Here is a 25,098-nt window from a genome sequence, read left to right as displayed (position 1 = left end):
AGGTAATGGCTGTGGCCTCAGCCGATTGGCTGGGGAAGGGTCCGAGTCCTGTTAGGCAGGTGAGCGGGAGGTTACTCAAGGGGAGGAGGCGTGGTCAAGGTGAAGGACACAGAACAAGATGGAGTTGGCGGGGGTAGGCCTGCCCTTTCATAGATAACTAACTACCCCCACCCCACCTTACAGATAAGCAAACTGAGGCTCAGACAGGTCGAGATCACCCCATTAACAAACGAACCAAGACTCTCTTGCTCCAGGACTTGTTCCCTTAACCCCTAATGGATTATTCTTGCTTTTCTTCCCCAAAGATAGTAAAACAATCTTTAGGAGCCTGCATTCATTCATGCGAATCACTGGAAATAAAATTAGCGAAGGCACCTACGCTAACGCTCTCTAGAACTTACCCCCTCACATTTCATCCTAACAACCACCACAACTAAGAACGAACCAAAGTTCCAAGGGCTGACTCGCCGAGCGGGGCACATCACGACCCCTGGAAAAAGGGATCAAGCGCCCCGTGCACCCAACGAAAACTCCCAAGAATCGGCTCCTATGCCAGGTGGCTTTTTCCGGCTCTGCGCTCCCGGAAGTCCCGCCCCAAGCGAAACAGTTTCCGGAAAGAATCGACGCAGGGAAAGCCGGAAAGAGATAGGGGGCGGGGCCGTCCGGGGCGCTCTAGTATGCCCCCACTCTATGGCCGTCCCCAATTGACAAGCCGCGAGGGGCAAGGCTCTTCGCTATTGGACGCGTGGCCCCGCGTAGGTGGGCAGTTCGGCGCGCGGCGCTCTGATTGGCTGGGCCCGCCACGCGGGGCGGAGGGGCGGGGCGTGGGGGGGGGGGCACCAGGAGCCCAGTGACCCGCAGCCTTAGGAGGGCGGGCGGAGGCCGGCGCATGTGGGCTTTTCGTTCGGTGCTGCTGCTGCGGTCCGCGGCCGGGCGCGCCATGTCGCAGGGACCCGCCCGCCGCCAGCGGCCGCCCAAGGACCCGCTGCGGCACCTGCGCACGCGGGAGAAGCGTGGCGCGGCGTGGGAGCCCGGGGGCCCGAACACCGTGTACCTGCAGGTGGTGGCGGCCGGCGGCCGGGACGTGGGCGCGGCGCTCTACGTCTTCTCCGAGTACAACCGGTCAGTGCGCCGCCCCGGAGTCCGGCCGGGCCTAGGCGGCGTCCCCTCGTCGCGCCCCGCCCGCCCTGGGGCTGCGGTGTCTCCGCGTCACCCGTGGGGAGTTCCGCTGCTGCAGCCGAGCTTGGCCCCTTGGGGGGTGCGGGGGGTCCCAGATGCCCTACACCCCCACGGCCGTGGGGTTCCCGGGGGCCGCTGAGAGCCGCACACTTGGGCAGGAGCGTCCTCTTTCCAACCCTTGGGCCCCGAGCCCCCTCGTGGCACACTTTGGCCGCACGACCTCTCGTGTGCCCCGACACCGGGACCTCATGGTTGGCGTGTGGGGTGGTATCAGGTCTGGTGAGGTGATGGGGGAGAGGACCCATCTCGCTCCAGCACCAGCCTGCTACACAGGCCCCCAGTCCCCTGCTCGCCGCTCCTCTAAGGAGGGTTCGTTCCCAAGCAGCATCTTCACGCCAGAAATGCAGCCCAGGAGCGCAACGCTGTGTTTTTCTCGAAGCGAACAGTAAAGCATGTAAAACGGTGGCAGAGCTTTTACAGAGTAGCATCTCCTGAATGTCTTGCGTAACGTGTGTCCTGTAGGTATCTCTTCAACTGTGGAGAAGGCGTCCAGCGACTCATGCAGGAGCACAAGTGAGTCCACCGTTTTCTCTTGGGGCGGAGGTGGTTGTGGGCCCTGAACGCCGAGGTGACAGACAGGAGTGCTTCTGAAGCAGCACAGAGGGTCCCTGTGTTGCTCAAGTGTTCTGTCTTTCTTAGGTTGAAGGTGGCTCGTTTGGATAACATATTCCTGACCCGAATGCACTGGTGTAATGTTGGGGGGCTGTGTGGTAAGTATATTCTTTCTGAAGTTAGAGGCTGGAGGGAAGTCTGGGATTTTTAGGCTGCCCTGTTCGTTTTTTGTTGTTGTTTTTTGTTTGTTCATTTTTGCCCATCTTCTGAGCCCACGGGAGCTGGAGTCTTTTTTCTTTTTTCTTTTTTTTTTTTTAATGCTTATTTTTGAGAGAGAGAGACAGAACATGAGCAGGGGAAGGGCAGACACACACACACACACACACACACACACACACACACACACACACACACACACAGAATCAGAAGCAGGCTCCAGGCTCCGAGCTGTCAGCACAGAGCCCGATGCAGGGCTGGAACTCAGAAACCCTGAGATCATGACCTGAGCTGAAGTCGGGCCACCCAGGGGCCCCTGCGCGCTGGAATTCTTTTTATGCTCGCCCAGTCAGCTGCAGCATGAAAAGCTGTGAGTCAGAAGGACAGATTTTAACACGCATGCCGCTTCCCAAGCGTTACCATCCACTTCGTTTATTGAGTTGCTGGACTGGAGAAACGTGCCAGTAAACCGGAGGGTGTAGTGGTGATGGTTACAGTCACCTTACACCCGCGGCAGGCGTCACTGCAGCACGTGGCCCTTGATGACTGAAGCCTGAACGAGGACGAGTAGATAAATAGCTGGTTAAGCGAGGAGTGCGCCCCCTGGTGGCAGCTTCCGGGCACGGTGAGGAGACGGCTGACCTTCCTCCCTTCTTTCCTTCCTTCCTTCTTTCCTTCCAGGAATGATTCTCACCTTAAAGGAAACCGGGCTCCCAAAGTGTGTGCTTTCGGGACCTCCACAGCTGGTGAGTCTCTCCTGACTAGCTGCCAAGGTCAACCACTCCTTTTTTAATGTGAGTCGCGAGCGTTTCTGCTTCTGCAAATTCGCCTGTTGCCCTCGGGAGTTAACCGCCTTTCAAGCTAAAGAGGCCGTGTCACCTTGCACAAGTCGCTGTATCTCCTAGAGCCTCGGTTTCTGCCTCTGTCAGATGGCTGTGATGTTCTGTAAAGTTGCGAAGGGGTCCGCACTAGGCCAGCTCCTTACGTGTTCGGTAGCAAGTGCGCGCGCACATTTCAGACCTCTTCGTACCTTCCCAGGCAGCCCCTGCACACTGCCGAGAAGTGGTGTGCCCATCGTGATTTCCCAGTTCTTAACATGAAAGGCAGGCAGCCGCCAGGTGCTGTTAATTCTGCCTCCAAAATAGTGCCTCGAATCCATCCATCTGTCTGTCCTCGAGGCCTTCGTGCCGTCTGTCTCCTACCCGTGTTTTCCGTGACAGCTTCATACCCGCCACGCGGTGGGGACGCACCCGTAGGCAAGTCACACCCCGCACAGTGCCGCCCCCGCAGTAGGGCCTGGGAGCCCTGTGGGTCCCGGCTCTGGCCCACCCTTGGCTTCCGTATCCCGGTCCCCACGCTGGGGCTCCGCGGGCCCCTCTTAGCTCTTCCCTGAAGCCCGTTCCCGTCCCAGGGCTTTCCTTCTGAGCCCCCAGAGCCCCGTCGCAAGGACATTTGCTGGGGAGCCTGCCTGACTCTCGGACGGGCCGTACCCCGGCCCCCGCGTCCCACGGGCTTCCTGCAGACCCTCAGCACGGCTGCCACTCCCCGGGGGTTTGTGCTCTGCCTCGGTTCAGTTTTGTCGCCGGATTTTATGTCTCACGAGGCTGGGGAGCGCGTCCCCCGCTCACCGCTGAACCCTTGGCTTCTAGCGTAGAGCGGCCACCGCGTGACTCTTTCTGCAAAGGTGGCTCGGAATACTTACTGGGCTTTTACGTTGACTTCTCTGCATACTGCCCGTTGCCGTTTGCGCCGCCGGAACTGCTGCTTTCCTTCTTTCTCTTTTGTAGGAAAAATACCTGGAAGCTATCAAAACATTTTCTGGTCCGCTGAAGGGAATAGACCTGGGTACGTTCCTGCCTCTGACTCGGGATCGGCCATTTCTGCCTTCTGTCTGCCCCAGTCTCTCAAAGGAGAAACCATAAAAATTGGACTCCGTGAAACCTTAAAACCCCGTGCTTCATCAACAGGAGATGAATTTTTTAAATCTTGCCTGTTGCGCTTTTCTGCGCGCCCCCTCCTGCCCCCCCAGGTAGAGGCTAGAGATGCTACTCGGTCCAGCTGGGCTCTGCTGGGAGGCAGGTGGCCTCCTCCTGGGGCGAGGCGGAGCCCACGATGCCAGCAGGGCCCCCGCCCCCGAGGCGTCTGGGTCCCCCTGATTTGTTAACACTCCTCTTCAGACATCATTTGGTTTTGGTTTTTTTTTTTTTTTTTTTTTTGAAGCTTATTTATTTTTTTGAGAGAGCGAGAAAGCAGGGGCAGAGAGAGAGAGAGAGGGAGACACAGAATCCGAAGCAGGCTCCGGGCTCTGAGCTGTCAGCACAGAGCCCGACTTGGGGCTCTAACTTAAACCACGAGATCATGACCTGAGCCAAAGTCGGACGCCCAGCCCAGCTGCCCGGGCGCCCCTGATGCTCATCTTCAATGGAAACACTAACATCTTATTTCACATCGGATGGTGGTTCTTACAGCTGTGATGATGCATTCCTTTTGGTGTCACGAGGCCGTGTGTTAACATATGCCTTTTAAATTTGAGAATTGTTGGGGCGCCTGGGTGGCTCAGTCGGTTAGGCAGCCAACTTCGGCTCAGGTCATGATTTCGCGGTCCATGAGTTCGAGCCCCGTGTCGGGCTCTGTGCTGACAGCTCAGAGCCTGGAGCCTGTTTCAGATTCTGTGTCTCCCTCTCTCTGACCCTCCCCCGTTCATGCTCTGTCTCTCTCTGTCTCAAAAATAAATAAACTTTAAAAAAAAATTAATTAAAAAAAATAAATTTGAGAATTTTTTTTTTTTAAGCAGGTAGTGATAATACATTTTTTTCATTTAGCGTAGTATTGGCCGGTGAAAATACATTGGTGCTTCTTTCTTAAAATTTGTAATTTACTCAGAAATTCTGGTTTTAGTGTAGCTTCCCAGCAGAATCCCAAGGGAAACCATTTGCTTGTGGTTGGTGATCTGGAAGGCTCTTTCTCCCCCAGTGCCTCTGTCCAGTGCAGTCACTGCCCCGTGGTCTTTTTCATACAGCCGTGCGGCCCCACTCGGCACCCGAATACAAGGATGAGACCATGACAGTTTTCCAGGTCCCCATCTACAGTGAGTACAAAAGCCCCGTTTCCTGGGAGGAGGGAGGCATGTAGGTCCCGGGCAAGGAAAGGGGCGTGCGAAAATAGAAAATGCTCGAGTACTGGCTTTGTGTGCCTGGTTTTGTGTTCTCAATGCGATCAGGAAATTTAGTGGAAGAATTAAGACGGTTCCTGCCCTTCAGGAGTTTACAACCTTACCAGACACACTGGACTCCTAACGATCGTGATTGTACTTTGGGACATCGTAATCTGCACTGTCAGTTTTGCACGTTTATCGCTTGGGGTTTATTTGCCGCGGATGTAAGCACTCCTTTCGTGATGGGATGCTGGAGGGGTTTTCGCTAGGAAGGCGTTTTTTATAAACACTAATACCGATAGAAGTGTTGTGAGTAGTTCAGAAGGTCCCGTGAACCTTCGCGAGTCCCAGGATCGGACGACGAGGTTTTGACTTAGAGACCGTCCGCCTGTCAGGCCCCGCCACGTGTGTCTCATCTGTGTCTGGCCAGTCACACCCCGGGCCAGGTTTTGCTGATGGCGAGGAGGACGCAGGGCACTAGGGACGTTCCCTTGACAGCGAGGCCAGGTGCTCAAGGGACACAGATGACAGACAGCCCCCCGCAGGGGGCCGGGAAGCCCGGCCCTGGCCTGGACACGCAGCTTGCACGGCCCCTGTGTGTGCGGGAGGGAGGTGGGTGTGTGTCTCGAGCAGAGGCAGACATGCTTGGGGCCCAGTGAGACTCTGGTCGCATCAGAGCCCGCCTTGTCTGGCTCACTCCTGGTCAGATGTCCTCTCTTTCCTGACCCCTCCCGACCCCCCGGGCCTGATGTGTGTCCCTCTCTATTCCTCCCTTCCTGGCATGTGACCGTTTGCTTTGACGTGAGCTTGTGTGGCCCAAGCTGGCTGGCTGTCCCAGCCCCTAGGGCCGATAAGGAACGTGCACGGGGGGAGCGGGCGGGCTTCTGCGAGACAGCGGCCCAGCCGGCCTCTTAGCACGGCGAATTGTTTTACTGGCCTGGAGACTTAACTGGCTGCAAAGTCACGGCCCTCCCACGGCGCTGTCACCGCCGGCCTAGGTCTGTTCGCGGAGGGTGGCGCCGGTGTGTGAACCAGCCTGCTGCCTGCCTGCATTTCAGTCGCAGACACTGTTGAGTCCCTGCCGTGGTCAGGGCTCTCGGCTGAGCAGACATGGGAAGGGGATCAAAAGGTCCTGTGGCCCAGAGACCCGGGTGGGTGTGGCGCCTGGTCAGAGACCCGGGTGGGGAGGCACCCAGTCACTGTCATAGGAGGCAGGCTGTTTAGTGGGCACTCCGGTACCGACCCGTGTGCACAGCGGGCTCCTGGCCGTGAGCTCACCTCCGCGGCGTGGGGTCTGATTGTTTTCCATGCCAACCAGGCGAGCAGAAGCGTGGAGAACGCCAGCCATCTCAGAGTCCAGAAAGACTCAGTCCAGGGCAGTCTTCGGATTCTGGATCCACCGAAAACGAGCAGCATCTTGCAGACGGTAATGCTATTTAAACCCAACAGCATGCAGTCTCGAGAACGCTGGCTTCTTTATCTGCTGCCCCGTCCTGCTGCAGGTTGGAATTGTTTTCGTAAGAAGCCTGTGTGTAAAACGGGCGCTTCTCTGTCAGTGTGGGACTTGGCCCGTGGGCAGAGGGTGAAGGTGGCCGTATGGAGCTCTAGGGCCAGTCCCCGACCCTGGGTGGGCCCCAAACTTTGTGTTCCGTGCACCCGGAGGAGAGCAGGCTCCGGCAGATGGGTTCGTACGCAGCCTCTCGCGGCCTTCGTTAACGCGAGGTGATCTTTCACGAGTGCACGAAGTGCTCAGCCCACGGGCCCTATCAGTGAGTGGCTCTGCCCCTTTTCCTGCAGAACGACAGGCTGCTGGGAAAGTGAGTGAAAATCCCAGGAGTAGAGGTGTTGGAGGCGTGGGAGCACGGCGGGCGAGGCCGGTCGTTCCGCTCTCTGCCCTGGTCGGGTCTGCTGCCCCAGAAGGGCCGGCCTGTGCGCCACCCTGGTGTGGGTGGCAGAGGGGCATCTTCCCTGCAGGCCTTTGACTTTCGAGTTCGTTCGCGTATTTGCACACTTGTTTATAAAGCACATTACGGCTTGCTTTCGCTTCTCCACGTCTGGGTACACTGTCATTTTTTGAAACGTTTCACCAGACATTTCTAGCTTTTCCGGTGGGCAGTTTGCATTTTCTGTTTGTTCCGATCTCGGCGCCAGTGGGACGACATCCATGTCTGCCGCAGAAAGGATACCAGGGTTTTCTTTGACCCTTGTCTCGTACGGTTGTGTCCGTTCCATTTTGCACGAAGCCAGACTTCGGATGACCATCCACCTGGGAAGCCCGAGAAGGTTCACACTGGCCTCGTTCTGACCACATTCGGTTTTCCTCAGGTGTCGGCCAGAGAAAGCGTGGCAGGGACCCGTCCTTGGTCGTAGCCTTTGTCTGTAAGGTAAGTGCCTCCCCGGTGGGCTTTCAAAAGTGAGCGTGGTGACTCTGAGGTGGCAGCTCCCGAGTCCCCTGTGCCCGGAAGGAGCACAGACCCCCTGTGTCTCCATCTGCCACCTATAATTTTATGTACTTTCAAACGCCCTTCCGGCAACGGAGCCCTTCCGCCTACGTGTGGTTTGTGCTTGGGAACAGTCAGCCGTCTTGCACTTCAGAAATGTGGCTTTGTGTTCCTGCAAAGGAATCGGGCCTCCGTTCAGACTCCTTCAGCTCTCTTTTAGTTCACATGGTTTTACCGTACCTGTTAAACCACTCGAACTAGACTCATTTTAATGCCGGTGAGCACTCACTGAGGCCTGTGTCTGCAAATCTGAAGTTGGTCCGATTCTGTGAAAATTTTATGACAATAGAGTATTTTAAAAACTTGACTAATGGCCTGTTTTTAATAGGGCTTTGCATTAAAGTTTTATTAAGTGTAGCGAACACTTTAATCTGTGGTAAAGCTACATGTGTTTTTGTGGGCTTTCATTGGTTTTTGAGAAGTAATGTTGATTTTAAAATAGGTTTGTAATTTTCATCCAAATTATAACACCAATCAGGGAAAACACTTCTGGAAGGTCAAGTAGTAATCGTTATCAGTTGCAGGATCATTGATTGTATCACTTCTGTCAAACTGATTGAAATAAATTTTTTTTAATGTTTATTTATTTTTGAGAGACAGAGTGCAAGCAGGGAAGGGGCAGAGGGAGAGGCAGACACAGAATCTGAAGCAGGCTCCAGGCTCCGAGCTGTCGTCACAGAGCCCGATGGTGGGGCTCGAACTCACTGAATGCGAGATCATGACCTGAGCTGAAGTCACCTGCTTAACGGACTGAGCCACCCAGGCGCCCTGGTCAATTTATTTAAGTAATAGTACGTTTTATAAGTTAGGTACTATTGTCAATAGGCTTATTACTTGGGTATCTCTGAGTTTTTAGGCAGTAAAATAATTTTTTTTAATGTTTATTTTTGAGAGAGAGCACAAGCAGAGGAGGGGCAGAGAGAGTGGCAGACACAGAATCCAAAGCCGGCTCCAGGCTCTGAGCTGTCAGCACAGAGCCCGATGTGGGGCTCGAACTCACAAACCGTGAGTTCATGACCTGAGCCGAAGTTGGATGCTGAGCCACCTACGTGCCCCCAATTTTTAAAGTAGGTTTATACGGTAATCTGTAAATTGTATGAGGTCCTTCCCTCCTTTCTCAGTAGAGGCCATGGAGCGTGATGAAGTGTGCCCTGTGTGGTGGGGCCGCCCCCCCGACTTGTAAACCTGGCCACTGCTGGGCCGCCGTTCCCGAGGCTGTGGGCTATGGCCCCCCCGGCCCTTGTGTCCCCTCCTTTGTTGTTTGCTGCCCCGTCTGGGCCCTGCTCTCCCCGATCAGCCTGTGGGCCCTTATCCCTCCTGGAGCCAATTTGCTGCTTCCCGGCTGAGGCTTTGGACGGCAGCACAGCTGAGCTGGTGCAGGCCGTGGGAGGTCGAAGGCAAGAGGCCCTACGTGTGAGGGCCTGGGACTCGGGCTGTCCTCCACTAGGAGAGCATGGGCTTCAGACCGCCGTGTGCCAGCGCAGGGCCTCATGGGATTGTGTTCTGCTTCTCCTCTGCCTGCCACACACTCCGTGCCCTCAGGTGGGCACATGTCTCTTGTGGGCTGAAGTCAGCTTGGAGTAGAGGGAGGGGTTTTGCCTGCCTTAGTCTGCAAGTCCCTGTTAAATGTTAGAGACGTAGTTTCCATCCTGAAGCCCATCAGGGTCTGTGGAGGGAAGGTCACGGTATCACAGACGATGCTGTCTGAAGCCGTCATCTGAGCTCATCATCTTTGTGTTACAATGCACTAAAGCTGTAATCCTTCATCTAGGGTAATGTTTGCCGAGCTAGAAAATTCTAGAATCCCAGTAAGACTCAAGGATCCAAATTGGAGGTTTTGCCCTCAGAGTTACTTCCCTTTTAAAGATCTAAGGAAGAAAATGAAAACCAAGTGGAACTTCGTAGTCAAAGATTTATTAAGTTTTTATGCCATTTCTGACTTTTTATTATTACATATGAAACACGTAGATCCGTAGAATGAACGTACGTGTTTTTTAAGTACAGGAGGGTGACTATCAGGTTTGGGGGCGGGATTTGTTGTTTGTCCTTCCGGCATGGTAAGAGCATGTTGGGCATTTTTCATTACAACTTTTCTCCAGGATGAAAGCAGCTCCCTGTTATGGGTTTGCGAAAACCACAGGGGGAAGATCACTCCCGCGTTAAGTGCCTATCACTGCCCTCACGGTTCTGGGTCCTGTAGGGATTTGTGCGATCATTTCTGTTAGACAAGGTTCTGGTCATGTCCTGTTAGCTATTAAATGGTAAGTACGGGATGATCAGACAGAAAGGTGTTTGTTTCTTCTCAAGGATGCTTGAAGGATACTTTTGATTTGGAAATGGATTGTATTTTATTAATCTGTAACAAGTTAACATCAGGAAGTAATGTGCTGGGTTTTAAGTCGTTCAGCTTTTAGTCCTAAAGTATTTGAGAATCAGTGACTTCTTCAGGATATAGCATGGGATATGGTGTATTTCATTTCAAAGCAATAACCGGACCTGAGCGCTTCATCAAGCGGTAAGAAAGAAACCGAAATTAACGAGCAAAGCCAGGGGCGCCTGGGCAGCTCAGTGAAGCGTCTGACTTCGGCTCAGGTCATGATCTCGCGGTTCGTGGGTTCGGGCCCCACGTCGGGCTCTGTGCCGACAGCGTGGAGCCTGCTTTGGATCTTCTGTCTCCCTCTGTCTCCACCCCTCCCCTTCTCACGCTCGCTCTCTCAAAAATAAATTAACATTAAAACACACACACACTAAAAACATAAAACCAGAAAGGTGATTAAAACCCAAGAAAAGTGGTTAAAGCCGAGCTTCCTCCTCCCTCACTGAGATGACGTCTGCGTTCTGTCTGTGGCAGCTGCACGTGAAGAAAGGAAACTTCCTGGTGCTCAAAGCCAAGGAGCTGGGCCTCCCGGTGTGAGTGTGGCCGGGCGGCCGGGGGGTGGGCGGGGGGCCCGTGTCCCCGCAGTGCCCGGCTCACCCGTGGCTGGCCTCCTCTTTTCAGCGGGACGGCTGCCATCGCCCCCATCATCGCTGCTGTCAAGGACGGGAGGAGCGTCACTTACGAGGGCAGGGAGGTGAGGCGCCTGTTTCCGTGATGTGTCCGCAGTCCCCGTGGGGGCCCAAACGTGGGACAGCTGTGCTCTGGCCTGGGCCCCGCAGACAGAGCTCACTTTGAGGGAAGCGTGTCCACGCTGGCCACATTTGGGTGTAAATGCAGAGCATCTAGTTAGGGTTGGGGGTCCTTCTCTTTACGGGATGGGTGCTCTCCCTTGTCGGACATACGACAGACCCCCTGAGGGTGGGCTTGGGGCACGCGGCCCAAAGGACCACCACCGTGCTCTTAACCAGGGTGTTTTCTCTGGCGTCTGAGAATGTCAGAACCAACGGCCACAAACCCGAGGGAACCTTGACTGTCCTGCCCGGCTTCACGGCCACTCTGGGTTTGAAGTGCCCTCTCCAGGTCTGCGTACGTGTAGAGGAGCAGCACGAGCGGGAAGGGGGCGGGCGGCGATCCTCCCGCTGGTCCGTGCATGTTCCGTAGGGATTCTGTGCAGTTGGCAGTTCCCTGCATGTCTGCTGAGCTGGGGCTCTGCCCTCGGAGAGAGTCATCGCCCCGCTGTTTTGCAGATTTTGCCTGAAGAGATCTGTACTCCTCCAGATCCCGGCCTTGCTTTTGTTGTGGTGGAGTGTCCGGACGAAGGATTCATTCGGCCCGTCTGCGAGAACGCCACCTTCAAGAGGTGACGAGGGCCGTCGGGGTGGAGGAGGGCGTCTGCCTGGCCCGTGCTTTCTCCTGGCACGGAGCCGCGTCTGGGAAGCCCGTGCTCCCAGCCCCAAGTGCCGGGGTCAGGCCCCTGCTGGCAGGATTGACCAAGGGACTGCTAGTCGGCGGGCTTTACGGAGTACACGAGCGTGTGAGTGAAATTAGGGAAGACTGAGACCCGGAGAGCCCTTGCAGACTAGAAGATCAGCGGTTGGTTAGGGTGCCAAGTCTAGGACACGTTCTAGAATCGTTTTCAGCCCTTTTTTTCTCTTTCTAAAGTTTATTTATGTTCCAGAGACGTAGCGAGCGTGCGCATGAGTAGGGAGGGGCAGAGAGAGGGAGAGAGAATCCCAAGCAGGCTCTGTGCTGTCAGCACGGAGCCCTCTGCCGGGCTCGATGCCATGAGCCTGAGCCGAAATCAAGAGTCAGATGCTTAACTGAGCCACCCAGGCGCCCCTGGACTATTTTTAGTTCATAAATTGTTCACTTGCCTGCATTGAATCTGTTGAGGCAGGTCTGACGTGTGTGAGTCTTGGTCAGGGGTCTGTGTTAAGGGATGGAACCTTAGTCTCGGAACACCTTTGTTCTGATCTTCCGGTGGCCTGGGCTCCGTTGTCTCCTGTCGTGCAAAGATGCGGGGCCCGTTTTCAGGTCGGCTGTCATCCCGGGTAGCTTTGCCCCACACGCCTGTGCTTTCCTCCTTCTCCCGTTCCTCGTGGTTTCTTCTGCGTGTATTTCTCCTGCTCCTAATTCTGATTTACGTGTTTCACTCAGTCATTTTATGCTGCTTATCACAACAGACCTTCTGGGGCAGCTCTAACTCTTTCAGGTTAGTGTGAGAAGCTCTTCCTCAGACCCGCTTTTTCTCCTTGGGTGACTCTGGGTACCCGGCTGGCACAGGCTTCGTGTTTCAGTCACGCCGTGGCGGCAAAGCTACTTGGAGTCCCTGTGAGCTGATTGGCGCGTGCACTGAGGCAGTGCTGTGAGGTTTAAGCACACGACCCCGTGCGCTCTGTGTGTGTGTGTGTGTGTTGTCCGTATGTCTGTCTGTGTGCATGTGCGTGCGCGGAAGGGAAGGACAGGTTAAAAATACTGTGAGAATTTTTTTACGGGAACCGGAAGGAAATGCATCAGCATGTTAGAAAGTGAGCCTCTCTCTCTGGACGGTGGAATCACAGACCATTGTAACGGCCCATGCCTGTGCCCTGGGTCTACTTGAAGGCGGGCAGTAAGGCAGACCTGGAGGTGCCGAGATTTATGGGGGGAGCTGCTGTGAAAGATGGGGGGCGGAGCAAGAAGAGGCCTGGAGAACCTCTGTCCTGCTCCACAGGTCCGAGCCCCTGTGGCCGGAGGGGACGGGGATTGTCTCCGGCGCCCGCGGGAAGGCCCGGCGGGCAGCCCCCGAGCCAACCAGAGGCCAGCTGGCGCCCTCCCTGTGCTCACCCACCCGGAGAGCAAGCCGAGCGCCCCCCCCCCCCCCCCCCCAACGGCTGCACGGGCACCGCGTGCGAACGTTGTGAGCCTGTTTCACTGTCCGAAGCAAAACGCCGCTCCCCCCTCCCCCCAGGTACCAGGGAAATGCCGAGGCCCCCGTGGCGCTGGTGGTTCACATGGCCCCGGAGCGTGTGCTTGCGGACTCCAGGTACCAGCAGTGGATGGAGAGGTAGGACCCTGTGCCGTCCGTCTGTCCTCCCCTCCTTCCCCCGGGCAGACACCTGTGCCCCGCGTGGGGAACAGCTGCCACTAGGTGGCGCCATGCGCACGCATCCAGCAGCCAGTGGGGTCCCCGCACACTCGGTGTCCCAGTGAGCACCGCCCGCTCTTGATGACCCCGTGGCCGAGTCCTAAAGAAGAGACTGGCGAGTGTAGAACAGCAGCCTCAGGTCACTGGACACCCAGCACGTGACAGGCAGTGTGCTGGTGCCTCGCTATTTCATTCCGTCCCGTGAGTGGCCATCTGCCCACGCGCGGGACCGGGAGAAGAGGGCGCTCCACGCCGGCCCAGCTCAGCACCAGGCGGGGCCAAACCAGGTGGTGTCGGAGCTAAACTCTGAGCGCAGAGTGACGTGGTGGGGTTCCACCCCCCAGCCCCCTGTTCACCCAGGCGCCCCCTCCGCTCCTTCCTGGATAGCCGGTTGGTCGTCACCCTCTGTTCCTGGAGGAGGGCCTGAGCCCTAACACACGTGGTCTGTTCTCCTTTTATGGTGCCTTTTCTTCTACCCTGAACTCCGTTTTGTTTCCCAGTCCCTACGTAGGCGCCCGACGTCTTAGCTTTCTGGTTTCTTCTGGGCTCTTTCCGGTCCGCAGAGAGCACCGGACTCCGAGCAGAGCAGTGCAACTTCCTCTCTCTGAGCCCCTCCGCCTACCTACGTGCACTGGTGTCGCTGCTGTCCCCGCAGCGGGGTCCCCCCTGCAGGGCACCGTGAACACGCCGTCTCTGCCTTAGGTTCGGGCCCGCCGCCCAGCACCTGGTCCTGAACGAGAGCTGCTCGTCCGTCCACAATCTCCGCAGCCACAAGATCCAGACGCAGCTCAGCCTCATCCACCCCGACATCTTCCCCCCGCTCGCCACCCCCTGCCACCAGGTAGTGCCCCACACGGTCCCCCAGCCCAGCCCGGCCCCTCGGCTCGGTTTCTCTCCATGCAGTGGGGTTTGTCTCTTCCAGGAGGAAGTCCCGGCTTCCCGTGTGCCCACCGTCCGGGGCGAGTGCCTCCTCAAGTATCAGCTGCGTCCTCGGAGGGAGTGGCAGAGGTCAGGACGACTCTGAGCTGACGGAAGGGTCTAGAGCGGGAGCGGCAGGCTCTTCTCATGAAGGGCCAGGTAGTGAATACCGCAGCCTGTGCAGGCCACATGGCCTGGTCTCGGGCACTGAACTCTGTCCCTGCTGCAGATGAGCCCCGGACGAGCAGTAAATGAACGGGGGCGGCTGCGTCCCAGAGCAAAGTCACCAGGACACGCGGCTCTGGTTTGGGTCGAGGCGGGAGGATGAGGCCAGCGACGAAGCTTTTGCAAAGTCTCCCCCATGATGACAGGGACACATACGTGTCCCTTGTTTTCCGTCAGACAAGTAACGTGTGTTTGATGGAGAAAATTAGTACCCATCATCTCGTCCCCGAGATGAGAGAAATTGATGGTTAACATTCTGCTTTTAAATTGGAACAAGCAGGGAAGGTATCTTTTGAAAAGTGTGTTTGTGGATCTGTGACCTGACACGTCTTTCTTTTCCTGAGTCATTACGTGGTCTTTGGTAACCGGATTTCTAATGGCATTGCAGATGGGGTGTTTGTTCATTTTAGATGTTTCTAGTTTTGTGTTGTTCTACTGAAGCATTGAGTGTTTTATAGGCAAGCGTCTGAGGGGAACTCTGTTCCCTCAGGGGGGGTTCGCAGATGTGGGGTTACTGGGTCGGAGGGCATCCGGTGAGCGTTAAGTTGCCGGCAGGAAAGCCTCTACCAGTCCAGCCAGTACCGTGGGAAGTGCCTCCCGCCCACACATCTCTCATGTCCAAGCGAATCCTGAGCGAGTTGAAGCTTCCCGTCCACTGTGTTGTGACTGCACGCCGTGTGCTCTTGTGACGAGTGCTCGGGATTTTTACAGACCGTGCGGTCTTCAGATTTCGGAGCCTGCTGTCAGCCTCTGCACACAAGGTTCATAAAGCTGAGTCCAGCCGGTACCCAGATGAGCCTCATGCCCACGCACGGTGCAAGTCCCGGGCCTCCCGGGTCGGATTCTGGGGAGCCGGGCCCGGCCTCCCTGCACGAGTGCCCGGTCGGGGTGGGGAGCCGCTGACGGAGCCTTGCCTATCAGCGTGGCGGGACCAGCCACGTCGCATCGCCGGGGCCTCGCTAGAAACGCATCAGTCAAGGCCTGCGTTTCCACAGGGTTCTTGGGCTCTGAGGACTTGTTACCATGCGAGCCATTGCTCGTGGGCTGTGCGTGTCCACCAGGGCCGTCTGCTCCTCTCCCCTCCCTTCCTCTGGCTCCCAAGGGACGTCAGGCAACGTCTGGAGACGTTTTTCGTGGTTACAGCCCGGGAGGGCCTGGGGGCTCCCAGTGGCATCGAGTGGGGGGAGGTCGGGGTGGCACGCGGGACCCTGCCCCGAATGTCAGTCGTGCCGGGTTCGTGAGACTTTGAGCTGAGATGTCGTGAGGGGCTGAAGCTATTCAGAACTTGCTCTGAGACCCCCCCCCTCCTCCCCCGACTAGGCTGAGAAGGAAGCGTCCACACAGCAGGAGGACAGGACTGCCTGGGGTCTCAGGCACTTGGCCTTCACTCTTGATGTGAAGGACTTTCTGCGGATCACGTCCATAAGTCAATTCCAGACATCCACTCGGGTGTCTGCTTGAGGCCGTGCCCGGGCCGGTCACCTGAGATGCTTTTCTCCCTGCAGGGACGCGGTTATTAATTGCAATCCTGAGGAGTTCATCGCCGAGGCCCTGGAGCTCCCCAACTTCCAGGAAAGTGTGCAGGAATACCGGAAGGCTGTGCAGGACGGCCCAACCCCCACAGGTGAGCGGAAGACCCCAGAACGGCCTTCCTCTGCTGGCCGCTGGTGTTTTCGGAGCGCTAAGTAGGAGGTCGGCAGGCACCCTCTAACCTGGGCTAGTGACGTCACGTGTGTTCTCTGAGAACACCCGTGCCCGTGCCTGCCGCCTGCCCTCGCGCCAAGACCAGGTACATCAGAGTGTTTGGTGATGGCACCCGGCCATTCTTTACAAGGCACGTGGCTGTGTGCGGCGGGCCTGGGAGCTCCTGCCGGCCTCCGGAAAGAGCTTTGAACCCTGGCCGAGCCGACTCGGGATCCGGTCTTGGCTTTGCTAAGGATCCACAAGAGATTTGGCCACGACGCCCGCCTTGCTGGGTGACACTCACCATTGTGCCGTCAGCAAGAGCAGTTGGAGGCAGCTTGGTGACCTTTGCTCCAGGAGCTGGTTTTTCTAGGGTGCTTTTCAGCTAATGATAGAAGCAGAGAACGCTGGTCCAGAAACCGGGTGGACGTTCATGGGGCCAGATGGCCTTCCACCCAACTGCAGTTTCTGGAGTTTTTGTTTTTGTTTTTTGTTTATCTTGGAGAAAGAGCACGAGTGTGCTCTTGGGAGGGGCAGAGAGAAAGGGAGACAGAGGACCCGAAGCGGACTCTGCGCTGACAGCAGAGGGCCTGATGTGGGGCTCGATCCCATGAACCACAACATCACCACCTGAGCCGGAGTCGGATGCTTGACCCACCGAGCCACACAGGCACCCCGCCCCCGGCTACAGTTTCTGCATGGAAGTTTGCCTGGGCGGGTATAGAGGCTCGCGTCCCCAGAAGTAGCCGTCCCGTCTGTCCGCTTTGGGTTTGTGATTGCATTTCTGGTTTGCGTGTGAAAGATCCACCCGGATCAGGCTCCTGGCCGTGCACGCGGAGCTGGTCAGGCTGGCTGACGCCACGGAAGGGGCCTCGGCTTCGGAACCATCAAGTCTCTCTAGACTCTGGTTCTGGCTCCGCCTCCTCTGGAGAGAACCTGCGTGCGGTGCGTCCCCTCCGAGCCTGCTTGTGTCCCCTGTAAAGCTCTTGGTGGGAAGAGCTGGATGCCAGGCAGAACCCACCCCTTGAGGTAAACGATTTGCAGCGTAAAGTCCCCTTCCTTTCGTAAAGGACCAGGAGCACTTCTTTCCAAGGAAGGGCCGTGGGATTTATTTGCCATTCCTCCCAGACAGCTATTGACGCCCAAACAGCCAGTGGAGGGGGGCCTCGCCTCCTGAGGCCCTGCCACGTGGGATCCGCAGCCCCTCCTGGGAAGCGAGACTTCACGCCCCTCGTGGCTGAGTGCCGGCTCACTTTGGACCCACAGAAATGGGCTCTTTCTTGTGTGTGTTTTTCCATAGAGAATGGAAGCCAGTATCCAGAAATCGTCTTCCTCGGGACGGGGTCTGCCATCCCGATGAAGATTCGGAACGTCAGCGCCACGCTTGTCAACATCAGGTACTGCGTTCCTGGAGCCCGCCCCCCGCGCCGGGCACCGCCCCGACTTGCCAAACAGAACCCCTGCCCCGCCGCCCGGCCCAGGGGCAGATGGGGCGTCCTCTCGGCCAGAGTGCCGGGGAGAGGAGTCGTGGGCGCTGATGCGTCTCGTGATTAACCTCAGTAGCTGGCGCTTCCGCGACTCACCAGGCTTCGTCCCCTGCGCTGTTGATGAAAATAGCCGGCCCTGCCGTCTGCCGTGCGCTTTGCTGAGAAACCATCTCGCTGAGTTTTCACGTTAACCCTATGAAGCAATGCCCACCCGATGCCTTGATCGGTAAACCAACGCTCAGAGAGGCTACTGGTTCCCACCGTCGGTCGCGGCAGCTCCGGAGTGAGGCGGTGTGTTCATCGCCGCGCCGTGCTGTCCCCGAGCTGGTGTCTGCTGGTGCGTGGAGCGGCCGTGGGGCCGGTGCGCCCGTCTCGTGCTCGGCCCCCGGACTCGGTTCTCTTGGGTCGGGCTGGCGTCCTCGCCCGCGGAGAAGTTAACCCGGGCGCCGGGCCGTGTTCGCCGTGCGTCTGCAGACGCGTCCGTGGAGGAAGTCAGACTGTGAGGGGCCGGGCCCGCTTTGAGACTGTGCGTGCTCGTCTCGGATGCCAGCCGTGTCCAGTGCGCACGGCACGTACGAGGCGCGCCCTGACATCAAGCGTGCGCGCATCTGGGACGGACTCCGTAGGACCCCGGAAGAGCAGTCAGGCGGCCAGGCCTCCCTCTGGGGGCTGAGAGGCTCCGTGGAAGGGGCTTCTCCCGAACCCCCCACCCCGAGTGGCATTGAGCCTGACGCGACTCGTCCGGTCCCTGCCCAGAAGGTCACGTGTCTCTGTGTCTGGGGCTTCTCCTCGGAGCCCGGCCACAGCGCCCCCTGCCGGACGGCCCCTCCCGGAGGAGGACGAAGGCCTGCGGGAGACTGGCCTCTCCCCGCGGGGCAGAGGCTGAGACGGGCCGTCGGGATGGAAGCACCCGGGGCCCGACTCCGCGAGCGGCTCCCCGGCAGTAGCGGGGCCTCCGCCGGTCACCCCCCTGCGCCGCCGGCGGTCACTGCCTGTCCTGCCCCTGCCGGGCAGGGGGCGGCCCGGGCTGAGGAGGCCAGGACTGCTCGACCGGAAGCACAGAGGGCGGCTGCCCCGCGTGCGCACCCGTGCCCGGCGCCGGTGCGGCCGCGGGGGCCGTTGCCGGGTTCAGCTCCGATAACCCGAGGGGCCTCCTTGCGAGTAGATGCTTTTGTCCTCCCGTTTCACGAGCCGGGCGCCAGCATCCGCGTGGCCCTGGGTGCTGTGTGTGTTCAGGGGTTTCCGTGGCCGGTGGCCGCCTGTGTGTGATGAGCTCCGGCGTCCGGAGTTGCCGCGGCGTCGGGCTCGGCCTCTCAGCGCGCGAGAGGTGTGGGAAGGCGTGGGAGGGACGCAGCCGCTCGCCCCGCCTCTTCCGGACGTGGGAGCCCTGCGGGCCCCAGGGGCCTTTCCCGGCCACGTGACCGTCACCCTCGTCCCCAGCCCCGACAGGTCCCTCCTCCTGGACTGTGGCGAAGGCACGTTCGGGCAGCTGTGCCGTCACTACGGAGACGAGGTGGACAGGGTCCTGGGCACCCTCGCCGCTGTGTTCGTGTCCCACCTGCACGCGGATCACCACACGGTGAGCGGCGGAGGGACCCCGGCGGAGGGCAGGCGCCGCTCTGGCCCGCGCTACCCGCTTCCTTTCCTGCTGTGCCCAGATGTGCCCAGGGCCTTGGCTCTCCTCTCGCTGGTGCGGTCGCTCCGCTCGGTGCACTGCTTTCGACAAGGTCCCGCTGTCAGCCTTCACCGGGCTTGCCTGCCCACGAGCCTGCCCTGAGGGGACCTCCCAGGGCCAGTGGGGACCCCAGACCCCTGCCCTGTCCCTGGTCACGCTGCCCACGGATTGTGGCCGATAGGGAGGTGGGAGCGGCTGCAAGAGGAGGACGCCAGAAGCCAGACGAGGCGTGGCGGAGGGGACTCCGGACGTGGCTGACGCGTGTCCCCTTCTCCCCCCTGCAGGGCTTGCTAAATATTCTGCTGCAGAGGGAGCGAGCCCTGGTAAGTGCCGCGCGCACTTTTATTGTCCTTTGAGTTTGGTTGGCTCACCCCTCAGCCACATCTCCCGTCACCCTGAGCTCCCGTCCCTCGGGTGTCCTTGCCTCAGGCATCTCTGGGAAAGCCGTGTCACCCTCTGCCCGTGGTCGCCCCGACCCAGCTCAGGGCTTGGCTCCAGCAGTACCACCACCAGTGCCAGCGGATCCTGCACCACATCAGGTGAGCGTCGGTACCTGCCGCCTTCGGCCGCGGCCCTCGCGAGACGCCGGGACCCCGCGGCCTTCCCCGGGACTGGGCCCCCGGCGGCGGGCGACGGGGTAGGGACGCTTTGACTCCAGGACAGGAACCGTCGACGGTTCCCGCGCGCGCGTGTTGATGTCCCGCGTCGCATCTCAGCCCAGGCCTCTTTTCGGTTCTGCTCTAGTTCCTAGCTTTCCGCCCGCACTTCTCCATGAAAGCGGCCCAGGGCCCGGCGCCCGAGCAGGGGCCGACAGACACACAGGCGACCCGGGGAGGGAGTCCCTGTGCCTGGGGTCGGTCCCCTCACTGTAGCCTCCGGCGGCCCTCATCCGCGAGGTCTCTTACCGCGGCCTCGGGGCTTGGTTTGGCTCTTTTTAAACGACAACTCTCTTCTCTTAGTTACTGATTTAAATGCTTTCCGTACAATAACGATTTTGGGGCTTTCTAGCCAGACACTTGTACTTTGAATCACGTTAACATAACATAAGGTAACACCCAGGGGCACCTGGGTGGCTCAGTCGGTTGAGTGACCGGCTCTTGATTTCTGCTCAGGTCATGATCTCACTGTTCGTGAGATTGAGCCATGAGTCGGGATCTGCGCTGACAGTGCCCGTTTGGGATAGTCTCTCTCTCTGCCCCTCCCCCACTTGCTCTCCCTTTCTCTCTCAAAATAATTTTTTTTTTTAATGTTTTCATTTATTTTTGAGACAGAGACGGAGCATGAGCAGGGGAGGGGCAGAGAGAGAGGGAGACGCAGAATCTGAAGCAGGCTCCCGGCCCCGAGCTGTCAGCCCAGGGCCCGACACATGGCTTGAACCCACAAACTGCGAGATCATGACCTGAGCCGAAGTCGGACGCTCAACCGACTGAGGCACCCAGGCGCCCCCTCTCTCAAAATAATTTAAAAAACGCGTGACATTTTTTTTTTTTTTTCACGCTTGCCGTTAAACTCTTCTGTCTTCTCCCAGCCTGATTCCCGCCAAATGCCTTCAGAAAGGGGCAGAGGTGCCCAGCCCCGAGGTTGAAAGGCTGATTGGTTCGCTGCTGCAAGCGTGCGATCTGGGAGAGGTAAGGGGGCGCCCGCAGGGGGGAGGGTGACCGGGGCACAGCCAGAGGCTGCTCAGCCGCTCCTTCAGTTTCAGACCTGCCTGGTCCGGCACTGCAAGCATGCTTTCGGCTGTGCGCTGGTCCACACGTCCGGCTGGAAGCTGGTCTATTCCGGCGACACCATGCCCTGCGAGGCTCTGGTCCAGATGGGTGAGTGGAGGCGAGTGTGGGCGGGGGAACGGATGGCGGTGTGGACCCGGGACCCAGCGTTTCTCAGGCAGAGGGCGCTGCTCCAGTGTCTGCTGCTTCCTCTCTAGGGAAGGACGCCACCCTCCTGATACACGAGGCCACGCTGGAGGACGGCTTGGAGGAGGAGGCCGTGGAAAAGACGCACAGGTAGGGGAGACTGATGAGCCGCTCCCTTCTCCCCCGGGGGCACTCGGAGCCACCTCGCGTCAGCCCCGAAGGGAACGACTGTGCTTTCCAGGGGGACCGTGACACGGGGCCAGCTGGCTTCCCACTAGGCCGTGGGGGCTTCTGCCCTCATTTCTGCAGCGCCGTCCAGGCAGGCGCTAGCCGGGGTGGGGATCGAGTATTGCGCATATGGTGGCAGAAACGGGAGCCACAGCAGAGAGCTGCCCGGGGAAGTGCGGCCCTGCCTGGGTCGCAGGCTGTTGCTGTGACAAGAGTATGTACCCCAAGCGAGAAGCCCCCTGCCCGTTCGCTGCCCTCAGGACGGGCGCCCTGACGCCACCCCCGGCCTGGGCTCCATTTGGGGGCGTGTGCGCAGAATCCGGCCGTCAGGAAGAGTTTGTAGGCAGTAGGGGCGCTGACGGAGGAGCCCGCCCCCACCGGCCTTCCCGGGGCGCGCCGGGGACCCGGGGCCTGTGTGCGACGGCGTCTCCCTTCGCTGGGCGCCGGCCTCACGTGCGCCCTCTGTCGGCAGCACCACGTCTCAGGCGATCGGCGTGGGTGTGCGGATGAACGCGGGCTTCACCATGCTCACCCACTTCAGCCAGCGCTACGCCAAGGTCCCCCTCTTCAGCCCCGGCTTCAACGAGAAAGTGGGGATCGCCTTTGACCACATGAAGGTCTGTGCGTGTGGGTCTTGCACGGGCGGGCTCCGGGTAGGGGGGGGGGGGTCTGTCCATCCTCCCGCCATGGCCTGCCCCGGCAGGATGGCAAGGCCAACCTTCTCCGGGGCCTTCGGGCTGGACCAGGGTCTCTGGCCACTGGAGTCCCTGAGGAGTCAGGCCCGGCCGTCCCCACGGCCGCGTCTGCGCCTCGGCACTTGCTGGGGAGTCGGTGTTCTCTCTCGTCAACTGGCCAGGAAGCCAGCCTGGGGCCTCTGGTCCCTCTGAGTGAGGACGGGCAGCCTGGCCTTTCCTGACCCCTGTGCGGTTTTGCTCCTTTGGCCACGAGCGGGGCGTCCCTGCCCCTTTCCCTAGAGGGCTTCCTCCTCCCGCGGCCTTGTCCTCCTCCCGCTGGTAGGAAGGCAGGGTGGTAGGAAGCCGGTAGGAATGTGGGTGGGGGGCGAGCCGGCGGCACCTGCCGCGGCAGAGGGCTCCCTCGGCGCAGCTGACCCTGACGCACGTCTTTGTTCTCCGCTCCCCTCCCAGGTCTGCTTCGGGGACTCCGCCACGGTCTCCAAGCTGATCGCCCCGCTCCAGGCCCTGTTTGCTGGCGACATCGAGGAGATGGAGGGGCGCAGGGAGAAGCGGGGGGTTCGGCTGGCGCGGGCGGCCCTCCTCTCTGGGGAGCAGGCGGGCGGCCCCGAGGACGGCGCGCCCCAGCAGAAACGAGCCCTCCCGGAGCAGCCGCAGAGCCCTCAGAGCAAGAAGGTCAGGGCCCAGTGAAGGCAGGGCGACCCCGGACTCGGGAGGCTGGCATCCTCCGCGTGGTGGCCCCGGGTCTGCTCCCCTGGGCGGCCCTCGGCGGGGCCCAGCCCGGCCTTGGGACGTGAGGCTGCCGGATGGAAAAACGGACAGCTGGAATTCAGTACAAGCCAATTTTTAAGGAAGTCACGAAAAATGGCCTGCCCACGCCTGTCACAGCCAATGCATTCTATCTGCACACCCGAGGCAAGCCGTGTCCCAGGAACGCTGCGCCGTGGACGTGAGTGCCCGAGACTCCAGAAATACCACTTCCAAAGACAGAACCCAGTAAAGATGCCGCGTGGAACCTAAGTGCTTTGCTTCGTCCTCTTAACACCTCTGAGCAGGAGTCTCCCCGCCCTGCACCCAGGGTGACCTGGAAGTCAGCTCCGGTGACGGCGAGGACCTCCGGAGCCTGTCCCCAGGGAGTGGCCACCCCTCTGTGCCCTGGATTTTGACAGAAGTCAAGCCGTGCCGGCTCAGGAAGACGCGGGTCCTCCCACTGCTCGGGGGAGACCCCCTCACCACCCTGGAGTCATGAGAAATCCGACCCCGAGTTGGCTCTCCTGCCCTCCTTGTGGGATTTAACAACGCTGAGGTTAGTGCTTGGAAACGGAGGGAATCTTCAAAGATGAGTCTGGTATTTATTTGTGTCTTCTCCCTCCCCGGAGAACACACAGATTTGAAAGTGAAACCAAGGATGTAGCCTTGCCCAGCCCTGGGCTCAGGTTTCCTCCCGAGGAGGAATGTTCCCGGCAAGTTGATCGTCAGAACAAGAAGATAGGCCACGCTCAGGGATAATAAATCTATTTTAATAACATTACTTTTGACAACTATTTGTACATGTATTTAAAGGTAACTTTCAACCCCTGGGCTCCGTTACAAATTGGGTACTGAACCGTCCTCGCCAGAAGTGAGCAAAGCTGTTTGTTAGCATCAAAAGTGGCAAAATCCCACCAGCGGGGAGGGTTCCTTTCCACCGTGTGGGGGGGGAAAATAAGCATTTGAATTTCTCATTGTACACCTATACATGGGTTTAGTTTGGCTCAAATTCAACAAATATAGATTTCATATATACAAACATTATATCATGTATAGGTAGATCGCATCGATTTTAAACGGATAAAATCGGAACTTTTGAGTTGCATGCAAGACCCGATGCCGTCTCACTCCCTCAATCCCCAAGTGTGACTGGGCTTCCTGTGTCCTCCGGCCCCGCCTCACTGCTGAGCGCAGGCCGCGGGGCCGTGCCTCCTGCCCCGCGTGGCCGAGGGCCACCTTCCCTTCCTGCGTGCTGCTCGGGTTCGCGCGATTATTGCTGTTCCCTGCGGCCTCCGGGAAGGAGAGGCGACCTGCCTGGGGGGGGGGGGGGGGGGGGGGGGGGGTGTAGTTACTGTCGGCAGAGGTTTCTGCGGGGCCGGGGCACCATCCTCCGCCGTCCAGGCGCCCTCAAGATCAGATTAGAAATTCAGAAGTATAAAACGAGAAGGTAGTGACGGGAGCTTTCGGTCACACGGTAGGGAAAAGCAAAACCCTTAGGAAGGGAAGCAAATTTTGTGTTAAGCCATTGACTTTAAAGCCCGCGCGTCAGGGGCGGCCGCAGGTTGTACACCGGCTGCCTCCCCCACCCTCCGACTTGCGCTGCGGGCGCACGTCGCTGCCACGACTTCTGGATCCCGAGCCAGTCTGCTGTGGGGGGCGGGGGGGGGGGGGGTCCCCTGCAGTCACCGAGGTGACAGGAGGGCGCCCCCCGAGCTGTCAGAGCCTGGGAGGGCAACCGCGGGTGGCACCAGGCACCCCAACCCTGCCCGCACCCCCAGCCTGCAGCTGCAAACGACCTTTCTGACGCGCAAGCCCGGGGGGGGGGGGGGGGGGGGGGTGCTGAAAGTGGATCAAAATAGGCACAAAGTCAAAAGGCAAAGATCAAACAAAAGGCCAAAGTCACCACCCCGGGGAACAAACGAACTCTGCACCTACTCCGGCCGCGCAGGCCGGAGGGGACAGTTTGGCGCACGACTCCAGCGTCGCTGGCAGTGACCACACAGCCGCTCGCTCGGCGAGCCCAGGGGGCGCTCCAGGGTGGGTGGTGGGCGGGGCCTGCGCGGGTCAGAGGGCGGTGCTCTCAGACTCCTCCTCCGAGTCCCTCTTCTCCGTCACCGAGTGTCGCCGCACGTGCTCCAGGGGGCTCAGGCGGAGCGGCGGCCCGAGCTCTACGTGGATGGAGGGGATGTCAAAGTGGACGAGATCTGCAAGGTGGCAGAGAGAGGGGCGGCTGAGGGGCTGGCGGGGGCCTCCCGCCCACCGCAGGGTCGGGGTGGGCCTGGGTTGCTCTGCTCCTTCCCCCGGAGCCTGTGGGAGCGGAGCACCCCGACCCCTTCCGAAACCCAGCCCGCGGGGGCGGGGGGGGGGGGGGCGGTTCACGGAGGAGCCCCCGCAGCTCCCGGGCCGCGCCCCGCTGACGCC

At 59.2% G+C, this 25,098-nt stretch overlaps 2 protein-coding genes across 8 annotated transcripts in view; one reads left to right on the top strand and one right to left on the bottom strand.

The window, feature by feature from the left end:
* Window positions 1-814: 814 nt before the first annotated feature.
* Window positions 815-23,458, top strand: ELAC2 (elaC ribonuclease Z 2). Of its 4 annotated transcripts, none has more exons than XM_078437731.2 (24): window positions 815-1,122; window positions 1,702-1,752; window positions 1,879-1,949; window positions 2,689-2,753; window positions 3,795-3,852; window positions 5,027-5,095; window positions 6,480-6,587; window positions 7,487-7,545; window positions 10,487-10,572; window positions 10,661-10,733; window positions 11,287-11,399; window positions 12,990-13,085; window positions 13,869-14,007; window positions 14,089-14,174; window positions 15,815-15,933; window positions 17,293-17,389; window positions 18,920-19,058; window positions 19,439-19,477; window positions 19,584-19,693; window positions 20,683-20,782; window positions 20,851-20,971; window positions 21,079-21,157; window positions 21,708-21,852; window positions 22,381-23,458. In XM_078437731.2, exons 1-24 carry the CDS (start codon window positions 890-892, stop codon window positions 22,615-22,617), a joined length of 2,493 nt encoding a protein of 830 aa, XP_078293857.1. In that variant the 5' UTR covers window positions 815-889; the 3' UTR covers window positions 22,618-23,458. The 4 variants fall into 4 exon arrangements, with proteins under 4 accessions (XP_078293857.1, XP_078293859.1, XP_078293858.1 ...); XM_060645007.3 differs by having other exon boundaries at window positions 816-1,122; window positions 10,514-10,572; XM_078437733.2 differs by lacking the exon at window positions 6,480-6,587 and having other exon boundaries at window positions 10,514-10,572.
* Window positions 23,427-25,098, bottom strand: part of ARHGAP44 (Rho GTPase activating protein 44) — a 181,846-nt gene continuing 180,174 nt past the window's right edge. For 2 of the 4 annotated variants that reach the window (XM_078437734.2, XM_078437735.2), the window contains one exon: window positions 23,427-24,881. In XM_078437734.2, the coding sequence (XP_078293860.1) occupies window positions 24,742-24,881 (140 nt within the window). In that variant the 3' untranslated portion in view covers window positions 23,427-24,741. The remainder of the gene's footprint in view (window positions 24,882-25,098) is intronic. The other 2 variants (XR_013552095.2, XM_078437736.2) reach the window with 2 other exon arrangements.

The sequence above is a fragment of the Panthera onca genome, chromosome E1 (genome assembly GCF_046562875.1).
Source record: "Panthera onca isolate mPanOnc1 chromosome E1, mPanOnc1 haplotype 2, whole genome shotgun sequence".
Taxonomy (NCBI): Eukaryota; Metazoa; Chordata; class Mammalia; order Carnivora; family Felidae; genus Panthera; species Panthera onca.
The sequence above is the reverse complement of the archived record's forward strand: the minus strand, read 5'-3'. Positions and strand labels throughout refer to the sequence as shown.

Bases quoted from the DNA above. Each gene is read 5' to 3' on its own strand.
- ELAC2 (XM_078437731.2), top strand. From the start codon at position 890: ATGTGGGCTTTTCGTTCGGTGCTGCTGCTGCGGTCCGCGGCCGGGCGC. The intron at 10,573-10,660 runs GTGAGTGTGGCC...TCCTCTTTTCAG, and splicing joins AAGGAGCTGGGCCTCCCGGT to CGGGACGGCTGCCATCGCCC. The intron at 20,783-20,850 runs GTAAGGGGGCGC...CCGCTCCTTCAG, and splicing joins AAGCGTGCGATCTGGGAGAG to TTTCAGACCTGCCTGGTCCG.